Source organism: Octopus sinensis, linkage group LG23 (genome assembly GCF_006345805.1).
Source record: "Octopus sinensis linkage group LG23, ASM634580v1, whole genome shotgun sequence".
In the NCBI taxonomy this organism is placed as follows: domain Eukaryota; kingdom Metazoa; phylum Mollusca; class Cephalopoda; order Octopoda; family Octopodidae; genus Octopus; species Octopus sinensis.
The window spans coordinates 28,162,273-28,178,119 of record NC_043019.1 but is presented as its reverse complement, the minus strand read 5'-3'; the positions used below and the strand labels follow the sequence as shown (position 1 = coordinate 28,178,119).

Genomic DNA, 15,847 nt, shown 5'->3' with positions numbered 1-15,847 from the left:
CCTCAAAACCCTGGAACTCCTTGGATGCAGTTTAAAGTCAAGCCTGGATCATTTTCTTATCACCAAATCCAGCATTTACCAAACTATCACTGCCTCTGCTCCATCATCCAACCAACATAAAATTACTTCTTACCACGCAGCCAGGTACGCAATAACTAAGAAAATCACCTTCTTCAACATTCTTCAGTAATCCTCACTCCAACTCTGGTAGAACTATATTTACTGGAGACTCCCCCCCCCCCGTACCGTTCACCAATGACTTAGCCATACTAATTATTGGGAATAATTATGAAGCAGGTCTCCACTTCTGTTTAAGCTCAGACCATTTTCTTAACAAATTTGGAAGATTTTCTTAAAGAAAATGTGCAGGTGAGGCTGGTTCCAAATTCAATCCCACAGTGTGGTACCTTGGTCAAGTATCTTCTACTATAACCCAAGGTCAACCAAAGATTTGTAAATGGATTAGATTAATGGAAACTGAAAGAAGCCCATTCTATATAAATGTATGTATCTATGTATGTGTATCTTTGTGTTTGTCCCCCACCACTACTTGACAACCAGTGTTAGTTTGTTTATACCCCCATGACTTAGCCATTTGGTACAAGAGACCAAAAGAATAAGTACCAGGCTTTAAAAATATTTGGTTTGACTAAAACACTTTGAGGTTGTGCCCCAGCATGGCCACAGTCCAATGACCAAAACAAGTAAAAGATATATGGTAAAAAACCAGATTGTTCAAATTGAGCACACTCTCTCCTATCACAGGAAATACCCTTAACTACCATTATAAAATTATCAACCATCGCACAAACAATAACTCTGAGCACCTCTTCAAACTCCACCCATCTAACACCCGTGGACATATTTACAAAGTAAGAAAACAGCACAGCTCCCATGACTTCAGGAAACATTTTTTCACGCTGAGAGTTGCTGAAGCATGGAACAAACTGCTAACATCGGTTGTTAGTTGTCGGAGCACTGCTTCCTTCAAGACTTCCATGCTTCCTGAGATTCGCCAACACTACACTTGATTTTCTCCCCTCCATACACACACAAGCATGTTCACTTTCCAGACATTTCTACACTACTGCATGTACTTTATATGCACTTTCTGACAAGTTGTGGTGCACCTGAGCACTGTATACAATAATTTCATTATTATTATATTATCTTCATCCCCACAAATTCTTCAATTAGTAACAAAATTTCTAGACCCTATAACCTGTCCTATATTTATAAGAATGCTTCACTGAAGTTCATTTTTTTCCCATACAAACTGTTATGCCGGCTCAATTAGCATACCGCTCACATGTAATCATACTGAATGACAAATTAAACTGAACAAACCTTCATTTTATTCTAATCACAAAATTATACAGTTACCCATCCATGTATCCATCCATTTAACCATCTACCTATTTATTTCTGTCTATTTAACCAAAGTTATGTTAAATGTAGACCTGCTACTTGCATGCCTCAGCTACAAAATTACACATCATCTGAGTACTACACTGTGTCACAAAATTTTTATTTATTTATTTATTTATTTAATTATTTTTCCTTCTTGGGACACAAAACTCTGCTTGCAAAGACCTGTTGAGGCAAGTGAAATCGAAATCGCTCAAAAATCAATGGAAATTGTAGTTTTGATACCAGTGCCGGTGGTATCCGAATGTGGCTGTTGCTTGCACCGCCCCGACTGGCCTCCATGCCGGTGGCACGTAAAAAGCACCAACCAATCGTGTCATTGCCAGACTTGCCTGGCACCTGTGCCGGAGGCACGTAAAAAGCACCCACTACATTCATGGAGTGGTTGGCATTAGGAAGGGCATCCAGCTGTAGAAACACTGCCAGATCAGACTGGGCCTGGTGCAGCCTCCTGGCTTCCCAGACCCCAGTCGAACCGTCCAACCAATGCTAACATGGAAAGCAGACATTAAACGATGATTTTTGTCTTTGGTCAGTAAGTGATATTTCTTATTTGCTTCTATTGAGAAATCAAAGAAAATGACAACTATTCTCTTCAAACTTTGCTTTTCTGACCTGGACATCAATATTTTGAAACTGATCTATTTTCCACTTATATTTCAGACAGATTCAGCACTGCTTTGCTGAAGCAGAAATATCATTATAGCAAATATTCTGCTCAACACCACAGATTTGCTTGACAATTGTTTGACATTGACCACTTGAGCATGTCCCCAATAGCCGACAATATGTGCATCTCTGATCATGAACAGGAGTAGTGGGGAGCATCATAGCCAGTGGTGGACTGGCCAGGTTGCCAGCTTGCCCAATGACAAAGGGCATATATGGGACCCCATGTTAGTATCTAATTTTTTTATTCACTTCTGGAAGAATGTGTTAATTATTTCAACTTGACTGTGTTTGTAGACAGTTAAAAATCATACTATTGTTGTTGCAGGTATTATAGTTGCGGGTAGCCTTCCCCCACTTAGTCTCCTGGCAACCAATATTTTCAGACCCAGTCAGCCACTGATCATAGCCATGTGTTGAGAGGGATTCTTTGGGGTTTAAATAAATGTCCCAAAAGCAAAGTTTGAAGGAAATATAAACCATTTTTCATTCTTTCTTAGGGTAAGCAATAACAGTTGCTATCCAAGGACGAAAATCGTGTTACACAGTGTTTTTAATTCAAGCAAGGAGTCAAATTTTGAAGATATGAGTTCAAATCACAAGTGGAACCAGATATAGTCTTTTATGCTACAATTTGCTATGTTATCTGCATCTCTAATGCCACACAAAAAGAGGGCTTGCCACAAATGTGTGTTTAAATCTATCTAATAAAGAAGAAGCACTGGGCCTCATGGAGACAAAGTAGCTGAGTTCCTTTCAAGTGTAGGGCCTCCCAGAGGCAAAGTGGCTGAGGTTCCTTTTGAGTGTTGGGCCTCACAGAGGTAATGACCAAGACCTTTGGCATTATATCATGCTTGAGAAGAAGAGCCATCAAGCCGAGCAAAATTGCAGTCGTGGCAGATACCAGTGTCACGCAAATTGGCACCCATGCTGGTGACACATAAAAGTACCCCAGTGTCACACAAATGACACCCATGCCGGTGGCACATAAAAGCACCCATTGCACTCTCAGAGTGGTTGGCATTAGGAAGGGCATCCAGCTGTACAAAACCATGTCAATTCAGACTGGAGTCTGGTGCAGCCTTCCAGCTTACCAGCCCTGGTCAAACCATCCAACCCATACCAGCATGGACAACAGACGTTAAATGATGATGGTGATGGTGGTGGTGGTGGTGGTGGCGGCGGCGGCGGTGGTGGTGGTAGTGGTGATGATGGTGATGATGATGATGGTGATGGTGATGATGATGATGTCTATTTGGAGATCAACTACCAGATCTTTTGTGAAGATGCTTGGCCAAGTGGTTAAGGTGTTGAACTTATGCTTTTGCAATCTTGGTTTCAATCCCAGGACAGGTAGTGCAATGTGTTCTTGAGCAAAACTCTTCATTTCATGTTGCTCCAGTCCCCCTCAGCTATAAAGGAGTGACCCTGGGATGGAATGATATTCCATTTAGGGGAAGTACAGGGGTAGACCCAAGAGTGGGGAGGCCTGAGGGGCACGTGTGCCCACCTCAAGAAAAGAAGTGCACCCTTCTAAATAATGTTATTACATCCTTTTCTCCAGGAATTGTATTCCCTTCTGACCTTGTGCCCTCCCTTTGAAAAATTCCCAAGACCACATGTAAAGTGTTGTGATCTTGGCCACTTGTACGCCAGGGAAACCAGGTAAGCAGCCCTATGAGCCCCAGGGCCTGAGGCAGCACTGTCCAGGACACTTATTTTTATCTGGTCATTTTGCAAAAAAGAAATTTGCAGCAAGTTGGGGAGGGATGAATTCTTTCTGGTAGTGATGATGATGATGATGAGTAAGAGCAAAATGAATCTAGAAATCCAGCTTCCATAGCCACAATCGTTAAGCAGCAAATTAATTGATGTTGCAATTGTTTCTCAGCATGTAGAACAATTAAACAACACAAAAGTGGATGTGCAAAGAAATAAGTGTTTGGATCAATAGCAACAATCGATGACTGTTGTTGCAAGTACTTTCTCTTCATCCTCATCATCATCATCATCATCATCATCGTTTAACGTCCGCTTTCCATGCTAGCATGGGTTGGACGATTTGACTGAGGACTGGCGAACCAGATGGCTGCACCAGGCTCCAATCTTGATCTGGCAGAGTTTCTAGATCAAAATTGGAGCCTGGTGCAGCCATCTGGTTCGCCAGTCCTCAGTCAAATCGTCCAACCCATGTATAATAATAATAGTCGTCATCAATAATATTGTTTTCTACTCTAGGCACAAGGCCTGAAATTTTGGGGAAGGGGGTTCAGTCAATTAGATTGACTCCAGTACGCAACTGGTACTTAATTTATTGACCCCGAAAAAATGAAAGGTAAAGTCAACCTCAGCGGAATATAATCATTAATAATATTAATATGCTAACCAGCTAGTAATGTTAATTAATAATAATCCTTTCTTTTATAAGCACAAGGCCTGCAATTTGTGGGAAGAAGGGTTAGTCGGTTACATTGACTCCGGTACTCAAATGATACTTATTTTATCAACCCCAATTAGATGAAAGGCAAAGTTGATTTCAGTGGAAGTTGAACTCAGAATGAAATGAGGGGCAAAATGAAATGTTGCTAAGCTACTAAGCATTTTGTCCAGTTCTGCCAGCTCATTGCCTAATAGCAACAACAACAACAACAACACTCATCATCATCATCATCATCACCATCATCACCACCACCACCACCAACACCACCAACACCACCACCATCATCATCGTCATCATCATCATCGTCGTTATCATCATTATCATCATCACCATCATAATCACCACCACCACCACCACTACCACCACCATCGTCATCATCATCATCACCACCACCACCACCATCACCACCACCACCATCATCATCGTCATCGTTATCATCGTCATCATCGTCATCATCGTCGTCATCATCATTATCATCATCACCATCATCACCACCACCACTACCACCATCACCACCACCACCACCACCACCATCATCATCGTCATCGTCATCATCGTCATCATCATCATCATCATCATCATCATCATCATCTGCAGGGCAACTGGCCTCAAGTAATGCATGCATGTATGTATGTACGTACATATGTATGTATGTGCCTATGTATGTATGTGCGTATGTATGTATGTAGCTTTGTATGTATGTTCTGATTAACGATGAAAGAAGGGAAGAGGAAAGCAATAAAAGCAAGAGAACGGTAAGTCAATTATTTGTGAATAACTGTTAGAGAATCCTTTTTATTGGGGTCTCACAGAATACGAAATATGTAGTGCATTACTTGAAAGATAAGCAATGGAGTCAATTGCCCGTGAGAAATGTGGGTGGATTATGACAGATACATTTTTTAACAGTGTTTAAAACTAAAGAGCCACCTTGTGATGTCAAGCAGTCAAGCATGAAACAGTAAGGGATTATGACATGAAACTAAGCATGTTAATATATAATTTGTGAAGGTGCATGGCTCAGTGGTTAGAGCGTCGAGCTTACGATCGTGAGGTTGTGAGTTCGAATCCCGAACTGGGCTGTGTGTTGTGTTCTTGAGCAAGACACTTTATTTCACATTGCTCCAGTTCACTCAGCTGTAGAAATGAGTTGCGATGTCACTGGTGCCAAGCTGTATCGGCCCCTTTGCCTTTCCCTTGGATAACACTGGTTGCGTGGAGAGGGGAGGCTTGTATGCATGGACGACTGCTGGCCTTCCATAAACAACCTTGCCCAGACTTGTGCCTGGGAGGGTAACTTTCTAGATGCAATCCCATGGTCAGTTGTGACTGAAAGAGGTCTCATATATATATAATATATAATTTGGTGAGGTAGTGTGGAGGTGCAATGGCCCAGTGGTTAGAGCAGTGGACTTGCGGTCGTAGGATTGTGGTTTCAATTCCTGGACTGAGCGTTGTGAGTGTTTATTGAGTAAAAACACCTAACTTGAGATATTTGCCTTGCCTTAACGTTTGTTGTCCTCTTTAACAATTATATTCACTCTATTGGAAATCTACAATAGCTCCGTAAATACCATCTTGGCTATAACCTTGGGAACCTAGTTATCTGTTACAGCACTTACCCAGCATACCTAGTCATTTAGATCAACTGTGAAATAAACCCCATATTTTATATATATATATAACATGGGAAGGTTTATGAAAATAAACTAAAGACGAAGGCAGGTGGAGTACAAACAAACAAATGTATTAGTATGGCACTCAGGAATAGAAATAGAACAAGTCTTTTACGTTTTGAGCCTACGCTCTTCGACAGAAAGATACACAGAAAAGAAACAAGGAGAGAAACAAAAAGAGAAAAAAATACGTGTAGGAGCTAACGGTCCATCACAATATATATATATATATATATATATATATATATCATCATCATCATTTAGCGTCCACTTTCCATGCTAGCATGGGTTGGACGGTTCAACTGGGGTCTGTGAAGCCAGAAGGCTGCATCAGGCCCAGTCTGATCTGGCAGTGTTTCTACGGCTGGATGCCCTTTCTAATGCCAGCCACTCCGTGAGTGTAGTGGGTGCTTTTTACATATATATATACATACATACATACATATATATATATATATATACATACATACATATATACATACATACATACATACATACATACATACATACACACATAAGTGTGTGTGTGTGTGTGTGTGATTGTATATACATGCACATATACGTAAGTACACACACATATATGTAATCAAGGATAGGCCGACTACGAAGGTGTGATGCTAGAACTGTGAAATCTTGCAAGCATTAATTCCACTTTTCTTATTAATAACTGCATTGTTTCTTTCCAGGTAAACTGAGAATCACAGTGTTCAAAGAAGACTTCAAAAGTAACTAGTAGCAACTTCTCTTGAAAACAGACAAAATTTGGCATCATGGTATTATCAAGTACCTACATAAAATGGTTTTAGTCACCAAAGGAATACTGACATGGTTGCTACATTAGGGCATGACACTCAAGCTTTATCAACAGTGCAAATTCACGAGAGGAAGGGAGAGGCTTAAAGATGACCCAAAGTCTTTGCATCCTGCAAATGCCACCATTGAAGAAAACATCACTCATGTTCACCATATGTCAGGTAATTGATTGTAAATCAAATAGCCACGGCTATAGGCATATCCCTAGAGAGAGTTGAGAATATTCTGCTTGATGAACTTACCATCCCAAAGGTTTCTGCTTGGTGGGTGCTACCTCTTCTAACACTTGATCAAAAGCACAACAGGCTGATCAAATCACAGGAAAATCTCACATTGTTTGAGGCAGATCTAACTAATTTTTTTTATGTTTCCTAAGCCAAGATGTGTTGGTTTCATCTCACTGAGCCAGAAACACAGAGAAGGTGGTGAGCTGGCAGAAACGTTAGCACACCGGGCAAAATGCTTAGCAGTATTGCGTCTGCCGTTACGTTCTGAGTTCAAATTCCACCAAGGTCGACTTTGCCTTTCATCCTTCCGGGGTTGATAAATAAAGTACCCACTGGGTTTGATGTAATCGACTTAGTCCCTTTGTCTGTTTTTGTTTATCCCCTCTATGTTTAGCCCCTGTTTTCGTTTCTCATTCTGTCCACATTTTTTTATGTGCTGTACCCATATATGCATGTATATATACATATTGTAGGTATGTACATATATGTATATATGCATATATATATATGTGTGTGTGTGTGTGTATATATAGAGAGAGAGAGGTGGAGGAAGGAAATCTAATAGGTGAGTGGGAAGTATGTTGTAGTAATAAATGATGCTTGTCCTTTCCATAGACAAATGTTATGACTTAATGTTCAAACCCTAAGCCTACTTAGTTGTCTTAGAGAAAAGCTGCTAATGGGTCATAAAATCTTCACTTCTATTTAATGAAGCAAATGGCTACAAAAACCTGTTGCTAATATCTGACTTAAAACCAACTGATAAAATGGCCAATTATTCTGTCTAAGCAAAATAACTCCCTTTCCCATGTCAATTCTTGACACCCTTTTCTTTATGCTATGTAAATGTGTTCATGTGGACACACCCAACTTGGTATGCTGCACTTAACATGGAATTTATGGTCTTTCAAAATCATCTTGGTGCATAATTTTTTTTTGGCTGTACATTTTGATCTAAAAAATTCAACTTGTATGCTAGGAAATGAGGTTTATACCTAAGACAGAAAGGTATGATTTGAAGGAGATTTTGCTGTTATTTCTAACATGTCTAGCAAATATGTGGAGATTTCCTTCGTTGGCTCATACATTATTTTCCAGCATATAAGGCAATGTATTATATAATATAAATGTGTAGCGTAAACAAACACTGTTACTATCTTTCTGAATCCTGTGGCATTTCACAAGGAACTTTTGATCCTCCAAAGTCATTTTGGTGCATAAATTGACCTACCTCTTTTTTGGCTCTCTCTTTTACTTGTTTCAGTCATTTGACTGTGGCCATGCTGGAGCAGTGCTTTTAGTTGAGCAAATCAACCCCAGGACTTATTCTTTGGAAGCCTAATACTTATTCTATCGGTCTGTTTTGCCGAACCGCTAAATTACGGGGATGTAAACACGCCACCATCGGTTGTCAAGCGATGTTGGGGGGACAAACACAGACACACAAACATATACACACACATACATATATACGATGGGCTTCTTTCAGTTTCCGTCTACCAAATTCACTCACACCCAAGGCGATAGTAGAAGACACTTGCCCAAGGTGTCATGCAGTGGGAATGAACCCAGAAACATACGGTTGGTAAGCAAGCTAGTTACCACACAGCCACTCCTGCGCCTGTAAATTTTGGTCAAAAAAATTCAACTTGTATACCAAAAAATAAGATATATACATATATAAGACAGAAGGGTACAATTTTAAAGAAATTTAGTTGTTATTTCTAACCTCCATTTGGTTGCTATCAACTAAATGGAAGTTTATTAGGTCATGCGTACATATCGTATTTTCCTGCATACAAGTCAACGTAGTATATAGCATAAACATGTTGTGTAAGCATTCAAACATTATCACTATCTTTCCAAATCCTGTTGCGTTATGCATAGAACTTTCAGTTCTCTAAATTCGTCTTGATATATAAGTTGACCAACTATTTTTGGTTGTAAATTTTGGTCTGAAAAATTTGACTTGCATGCCAGAAAATATGGCGTTTTTCTGATCTTTCATCAGCCCATTTTGTTGTTAACCTGGAAGAAGTTAATGATGTCAGCTACACCAAAGAGAACTGAGTAATATCCCAAAGAATATCATCATCTTTAACGTCCGTTCTCCATCCTAGCATGGGTTGGACAGTTCGACCGGGGATCTGGGAAGCCAGAAGGCTGCACCAGGCTCCAGTCTGATCTGGCAGTGTTTCTACAGCTGGATGCCCTTCCTAACGCCAACCACTCCAAGAGTGTAGTGGGTGCTTTTTACGTGCCACCGACACAGGTGCCAGGCGAGGCTGGCAACGGCCACGATCGGATTGGTGCTTTTTACGTGCCACCGGTACGGAAGCCAGTCAAGTCGGCGCTGGCATCAACCACGTTCGGATGGTGCTTTTTACGTGCCACCGGCACGGAAGCCAGTCTAATATATCTAATGTAATGCCCTAAGAAACAACATGACAATCCAATTATGTTTTTACTCTTTTCCTTATTTCTTTTGCAACCTTATTCTTTTCATGTAGTATTTTAACTATTTGAGATATGAAAGAATTTCAGATTACATCAAACCATTTCAGTGTTGTAAATTATTCCAGTAAAAGCAACGAGAACAGTTTTAATAAATTTTATTTACAAATTTGTATTCTCACATTACATATAACTATTATTTAAACACGTTTTATAAGCTTCTTCTTTCCAGTTCGACGATATTCTGTGCGATCTTTCAGATATTCCTGTGTGCACCTTTCAACAAATTCTTCATTCTTGTACCTAAAAGAGATTTATACATTTTTCACTATTACTAACAGAAAGAAAAACAAAAGACAAAGATTCATTCAATAAAACAAAAAATTGAAATTATAGTTCCAACAGTTAAAGGAATTACAAATTAACCCTTCTGTTACCATATTTTTGTTGAAATACACTACTTTTGTTGCAATTCATTGTGAAAATATTGAAGAATTTAGTAAAATAACTCATTTGTTATTAATCTGGAACACAGATTTAAAATTTCAGCACAAGGCCAGCAAGTTTCTGCTTGGTGGGTGCCACCTCTTCTAACACTTGATCAAAAGCACAACAGGCTGATCAAATCACAGGAAAATCTCACATTGTTTGAGGCAGATGTAGCTAATTTTTTTTAATGTTTCCTAACCCATTTATGTTGGTTTCATCTCATTGAGCCAGAAACACAAAGAAGGTGGCAAGCTGGCTAGGTGAAATATATTGATGCCAGTGCTCAACTGGCACTTATTTCACTGACCCCAAAAGGATGAAAAGCAAAATCAACCTCAGCAGAATTGGAACTCAGAATGTAAAGACAGACGAAAAGCCATTAAGCATTTTCCTTGGCACACTAACGATTCTACCAGTTTGCCACCTTAATCTGGAACATATATTGATTTCAAATTTTGGCAGAAGGCCAGTAATTTGTTGGGTGGAGGTAAGTTAATTAAACTGACCTCAGTGCTCAACTCGTACTCATTTTATTGACCCCAAAAAGATGAAAAGCAAAGTCAACCTCAGAGGAATTTGAACTGTGTGTGAATTACTTCACCATGGTTAACAGAAAGTACAACCTGCAAGAACTTCCTGTATTAAGTGACCGGCAGCAGTATAGTAGCCACAACTTCTTACATGACATGTGCCTCAACAGGCTCTGCTACTTCGCCTGAACTTCTTGTTACAGCACTTCAACTATCGTGTACTTCGACTACAAACTGGTATTTATTCATCCTTGTGTCTGAACATTCATAATTAACTGATGCTCCTGTATTTTCGTTTACTCAAAACCAGGAACTTTCCAGCACCTCCTCGTGTGTGTGTGTGTGTCCAAGCTGTGCCCTTGTGAAACACATCTGTATGTTCACAGTAATCTAATAATCTATGTACACAGATGGTTTATTTTAAATGATATATATTTCTTTACTACCCACAAGGGGCTAAATACAGAGGGGACAAACAAGGACAGACAAACGGATTAAGTCAATTACATCGACCCCAGTGCGTAACTGGTACTCAATTTATCGACCCCGAAAGGATGAAAGGCAAAGTCGACCTTGGCGGAATTTGAACTCGGAACGTAACGACAGACGAAATACGGCTACACATTTCGCCCGGCGTGCTAACGTTTCTGCCAGCTCGCCGCCTTTAAATGATATATACATAGCAATTGAAATTTTGATGGATTCTATTTGCAGAGTAATTACATATCAAAATAGAAGACTGGAAAAGTTTGGTATATTTTTAATTCCATGTTACATGTGTTTCAGTACATGAGAGGAGTTACAAATTGTATACATGTAGAAAACATATGCTTAGAATCTCTTATTTGTAATTCTTCAAACAATGATTCAAGAATATTGAGCCACCTCCTTCTATACTACTCCCCTGCATCATTTGAGAAGTCTTTGTTTTGCAAGTTACTTGGAGACCACATTAGTGCTTGTGCTACATGAAAAACACTCTGTAAAGTGGGTGGCATTAGGAAGGGGCATCCAGCCATAGAAACCATACCAAAATCAGACGGTAGAGTTTGGTGCAATCTTCTGGCATGCCAGCTCCTGCCAAACCATCCAAACCATGCCAGAATGGAAAGCAGACTTTAAATGATGATAACAACTTAAGTCAGATATTTTCTATAAATTAAGTTAATATTTTCTCTTTTGAATTCACTTCTTACTATTTAAAAAAAGAAGCCCAGCTTCAGTTTGATAACGAAGGATCTCTACAATTCTTGCATAAAAGAAGAAATAAAAAAGAAAAGTATATATATATATATATATATTGGTTATTGGTATCACTTACATATTTGATAGGCATGTATGAAGGAGATTTGCTTTGTCTCTACACTGAAACGTCAGAAGCAAACCAGCTTGTTTTGCACATTCACCAAAAGCTGAAACATAAATGCAATTAGGTTTAAACATGTATGAATATGTCTGTGTGAGTTTGTGTGCAGAATGGTGATATCAAAGACAGTTCTCTTCCATATAAACATTATACTCACTACAGTAAAAACAATGGGCAGGCTTGAAGACTGATGATCAATGAATTGGGGGGAGGATAAAAGGATGCAGAAGAAAGTGGGGAGTGCGGAACCGCAGGATAATAATGATTTCTTTAAAACAGTATCATGTTGCAGTGGCTGCAATACACCAACAGCACTGCAGTGACCACAGTATACCACTCTGCTCAAATGGTCACAATATGTTGACTGGCACCCCTTTGGTTATGATGATGATGAGGATTCCAGTTCATCTGATCACCAGAAAAGCCTGCACATGAAATTAACATGCAAGTGGCTGAGTACTCCACAGATACACGTACCCTTTAACATCTTGTAAGGGAGATTCAGCATAAAATAGAATGCCAGCTGAGTGGACTGAAGCAACATGCAATAAAGTATCTTGCTCAAGGACACAACACACTGCCAGAAATCAAGCTCACGACCTTATGACTGTGAGCTAAATATCCTAACCACAAAGCCACATGCCTTCAGGCTGTAATCATCACCATCATCATCATCATCGTTTAACATCCGTTTTCCATGCTAGCATGGGTTGGACGATTTGACTGAGGACTGGCAAACCAGAAGGCTGCACCAGGCACCAATCTTAATCTGGCAGAGTTTCTATAGCTGGATGCCCTTCCTAAAGCCAACCACTCCAAGAGTGTAGTGGGTGCTTTTACGTGCCACCGGCACAGGGGTTGGGGCAGTCAGGCGGTACTGGCAGCGACCTCGCTCGAATGTTTTTACACATGCCACTGGCACAAGTACCAGTGAGGCAATGCTGGTAACGATCACACTCGAATGGTGCCCTTTATGTGCCACTGGCACAGAAGCCAGTTAGCCGCTCTGTCAACGATCATGCTCGTATGGTGCTCTTTGTGCCCCGCTAGCACAGATACCAGTCATCGAATTTGATTTTGATTTTGATTTCACTTGCCTCAACAGGTCTTCACAAGCAAAGTTTAGTGTCCAAAATGGTCGCATTACCCTGCTGTAGTTGCCATACCAAACTAATCCACTACAGTAGCTAAACCACCATACAGTTATGGTCACTGCATACTGCTACTGACAAAACTTTATAAACCAGTTTTAAAACATACTCTGAACTTCAGTGCTACAATGTTCCCTCTTTGCAATTTCTTTCATTTTCTGAGGTATCATTATTTCTTTCTCAACCCTTCGCAATGTTAAGTCATCTGGATCACCTAAAAATAGAAAAAAAAATTTTTTAATAAAAGAAGTATAAAATAAGAAAGAAATAAAGCAAAGAATAATAATACTGCTTCTATTAGTATTAGTGTTTAACGCTAATACCAATAGAAGCAGTATTAGTACCAAACTGCAATCTTTATATCCAACTTAAAGTGGATATTGTTTTAGAACACTGAATAGTGCAATATTTACCTTAAGAAGACCCCTCATATGGACTTCTGGTGCTTAAAAGCACTCAGCACCTGTAGCAGATGATTTTCATCGACTAACAATATAAATACAGGCGTTTTTATGCACCAGGCATCCATATGGGAGGTTCTCTCAAGGTAAATAGTTCAGTATCCGGTGTTGTAACACAACTTCCACCTTAAGTATGACATAAAGATTATAAACACTAACTTGAGACAGAAAAACAGCCTGGTGCCCTTCCTGTCACCAACCTTCATCTGATTCCAAGGAAGATAATATTTCTCCATGACCAGATATATTCCTAGAGAAGACTAGAAACAAAGGACACATACATATATAGTGGGTGTTAGGATGGGCATAGCCAAACCAGAAAGTGAAGCCTGGTGAAGTCTTGTGGCTTGCCAGCTCCGGACAAACAGTCCAATCTTTGTCAGCATGGAAAACGTCTGTTTCAAACAAAATACAATTTTTTAAGTGACAAAAGCTGCTGGGCTTTTGGAGAATGTTTTAAATTCGCAAATTCTGATATCCGAATCTAGGACATACCCTGGTATATACGGATGTATGGAAACCCAACTCAAAACTTCCATATATCTTACAGTTTCCAAAATAATCGTGGTCATGGTTATGGCACGCATACTACTTTTATGTTTAACTCTATTCAGCCAGGCTTATAGACTAAGACAATAACACTCTTGACCATTATATATCTTGAATTTGGGTACTGTATAAGAATAGTGGTCTCGGTGCGCGCACTCGCGCATCCGCGCTAGCTAGTTGTGCCTAGTCGATCCTTACTTTGTGTTTTTGTTTTATTTACTTTGTTTCAAAAAAATATTTTGTGTTTCATTTACTTTGCTAGGTAGTCGTTGTAGGATCGACTAGTCACGACTAGCTAGCGTGGATGCGCGAGTACGCGAGTGCGCGCACCGGGACCACTCTTCTTAAATAGTGCCTGAATTTGTGAGTGCATAAAAGTTTCCGTATATTTTTAAAGATTTCCCCCAGCAAATGGCAATGAGAGACTCTACGTGGTCGTTCGGCCTGCTAGAAATAGCAATTGAAACTCCCTCACAGAAAATGTAACCAATAGACATGCGGAAATACGGATCAGTCACTGCTAGAATACTTATTGTTCATAATTCAGTTTGGTCAGAGCTGATATAATGCTAATGAACAACAGCAACAATCAAACAATTATAAATACAGTCAGTGTCTTGTTTGACATTGACAAGATATAGGAAGACGACATAAATGCTCAACAGGACTAAGACAAAATTTAACAATGTTAACCTCCATGTAAACCTATGTGACAATTGGATAATTTCAGCGCTGAAATAATTTACCTAAGCCGAAAGGTCCTTTTGAATATTTATCTTTTAATACTCCGAACTGTTCGTCTTGGTACGCATTAGCCATATTGCTTTTTGTTTTGATTCAAAGAGGCCGCTTAAGTTGCTCAAAATATATATTGAAGGTCTACACAGTTCTCAAAATTACACAATCTTCTGCAAATTTTGACAGCTGAAGGATCTTTTCGGTTTGAACGGCAGTTTTTTTTTAAATAATTTCCACCTAACTAAACACATTTAAACTTCGTATACTGGTAGAATGTGTTTATAAAACATCTTTTTCTCTTGGCTTTATTGAGAAAATTCTAACCCTAAAATAGATTGAAATGCAATAGATCGATGCTAGGGTCATAATTATGGGTGACAATTTCATATGACACCGCTAGAAAAACTGCCGTTCAAACCGAAAAGATCCCAGCTGAATTTCAATTAGATTTTAACTTTTTTACTGAATTTATGTGATTACTATAGCGCAGTTGCAATTTACACTGTATCTATTGCCTAATATGAATGTATAAACGCTACAACTTTCTTCTGCCTCTCCCTTAAAGTTATAGGGACCCGGGAAGGATCTTTTCTTTGAGGAAAAAATAGATTCATAAATTTATAATTATAATTAGGTCGCAAGTTCCTGTACATTTACCTTTATTCTAAGGGGCTAAGGAATTGCAGTTAGATTTCTGTTCAACAGGGGGTGTTACTTGTCTTCTTAGGATTTATAAATAAAATTTAATGAAGATTTGATGCATAAATTACTTTTTCGGAGAAAAATGATCTGATCAGATAGTAATGAGAGAATTTAAAGGCATATTATAATTTGATGAAAAGATTTGTTTCAAGAA

The 15,847-nt window shown here is 39.2% G+C and overlaps 1 protein-coding gene and 1 long non-coding RNA gene across 2 annotated transcripts in view; one reads left to right on the top strand and one right to left on the bottom strand.

Moving 5' to 3' along the window:
- LOC118767659 overlaps window positions 1-2,544 on the top strand; it is a 14,301-nt gene extending 11,757 nt beyond the window's left edge. The window contains exon 3 of the long non-coding RNA XR_005003577.1: window positions 2,521-2,544. This is a non-coding gene — a long non-coding RNA (uncharacterized LOC118767659). The remainder of the gene's footprint in view (window positions 1-2,520) is intronic.
- Window positions 2,545-9,848: 7,304 nt separating this feature from the next.
- On the bottom strand, window positions 9,849-15,149 carry LOC115223695 (COX assembly mitochondrial protein homolog). The gene is made up of 4 exons (XM_029794369.2): window positions 15,000-15,149; window positions 13,353-13,457; window positions 12,048-12,138; window positions 9,849-10,010 (listed from the first exon to the last, which is right to left on the bottom strand). Exons 1-4 carry the CDS (start codon window positions 15,070-15,072, stop codon window positions 9,908-9,910), a joined length of 372 nt encoding a protein of 123 aa, XP_029650229.1. The 5' UTR covers window positions 15,073-15,149; the 3' UTR covers window positions 9,849-9,907.
- Window positions 15,150-15,847: the final 698 nt, after the last annotated feature.

Coding starts and splice junctions, on each gene's coding strand:
- LOC115223695 (XM_029794369.2), bottom strand. CDS start 15,072: ATGGCTAATGCGTACCAAGACGAACAGTTCGGAGTATTAAAAGATAAA. Junction 13,458..14,999: donor AAAAGGACCTTTCGGCTTAG/GTAAATTATTTC, acceptor TTCTATTTTTAG/GTGATCCAGATGACTTAACA. Junction 10,011..12,047: donor CATACATGCCTATCAAATAT/GTAAGTGATACC, acceptor AATCTCTTTTAG/GTACAAGAATGAAGAATTTG.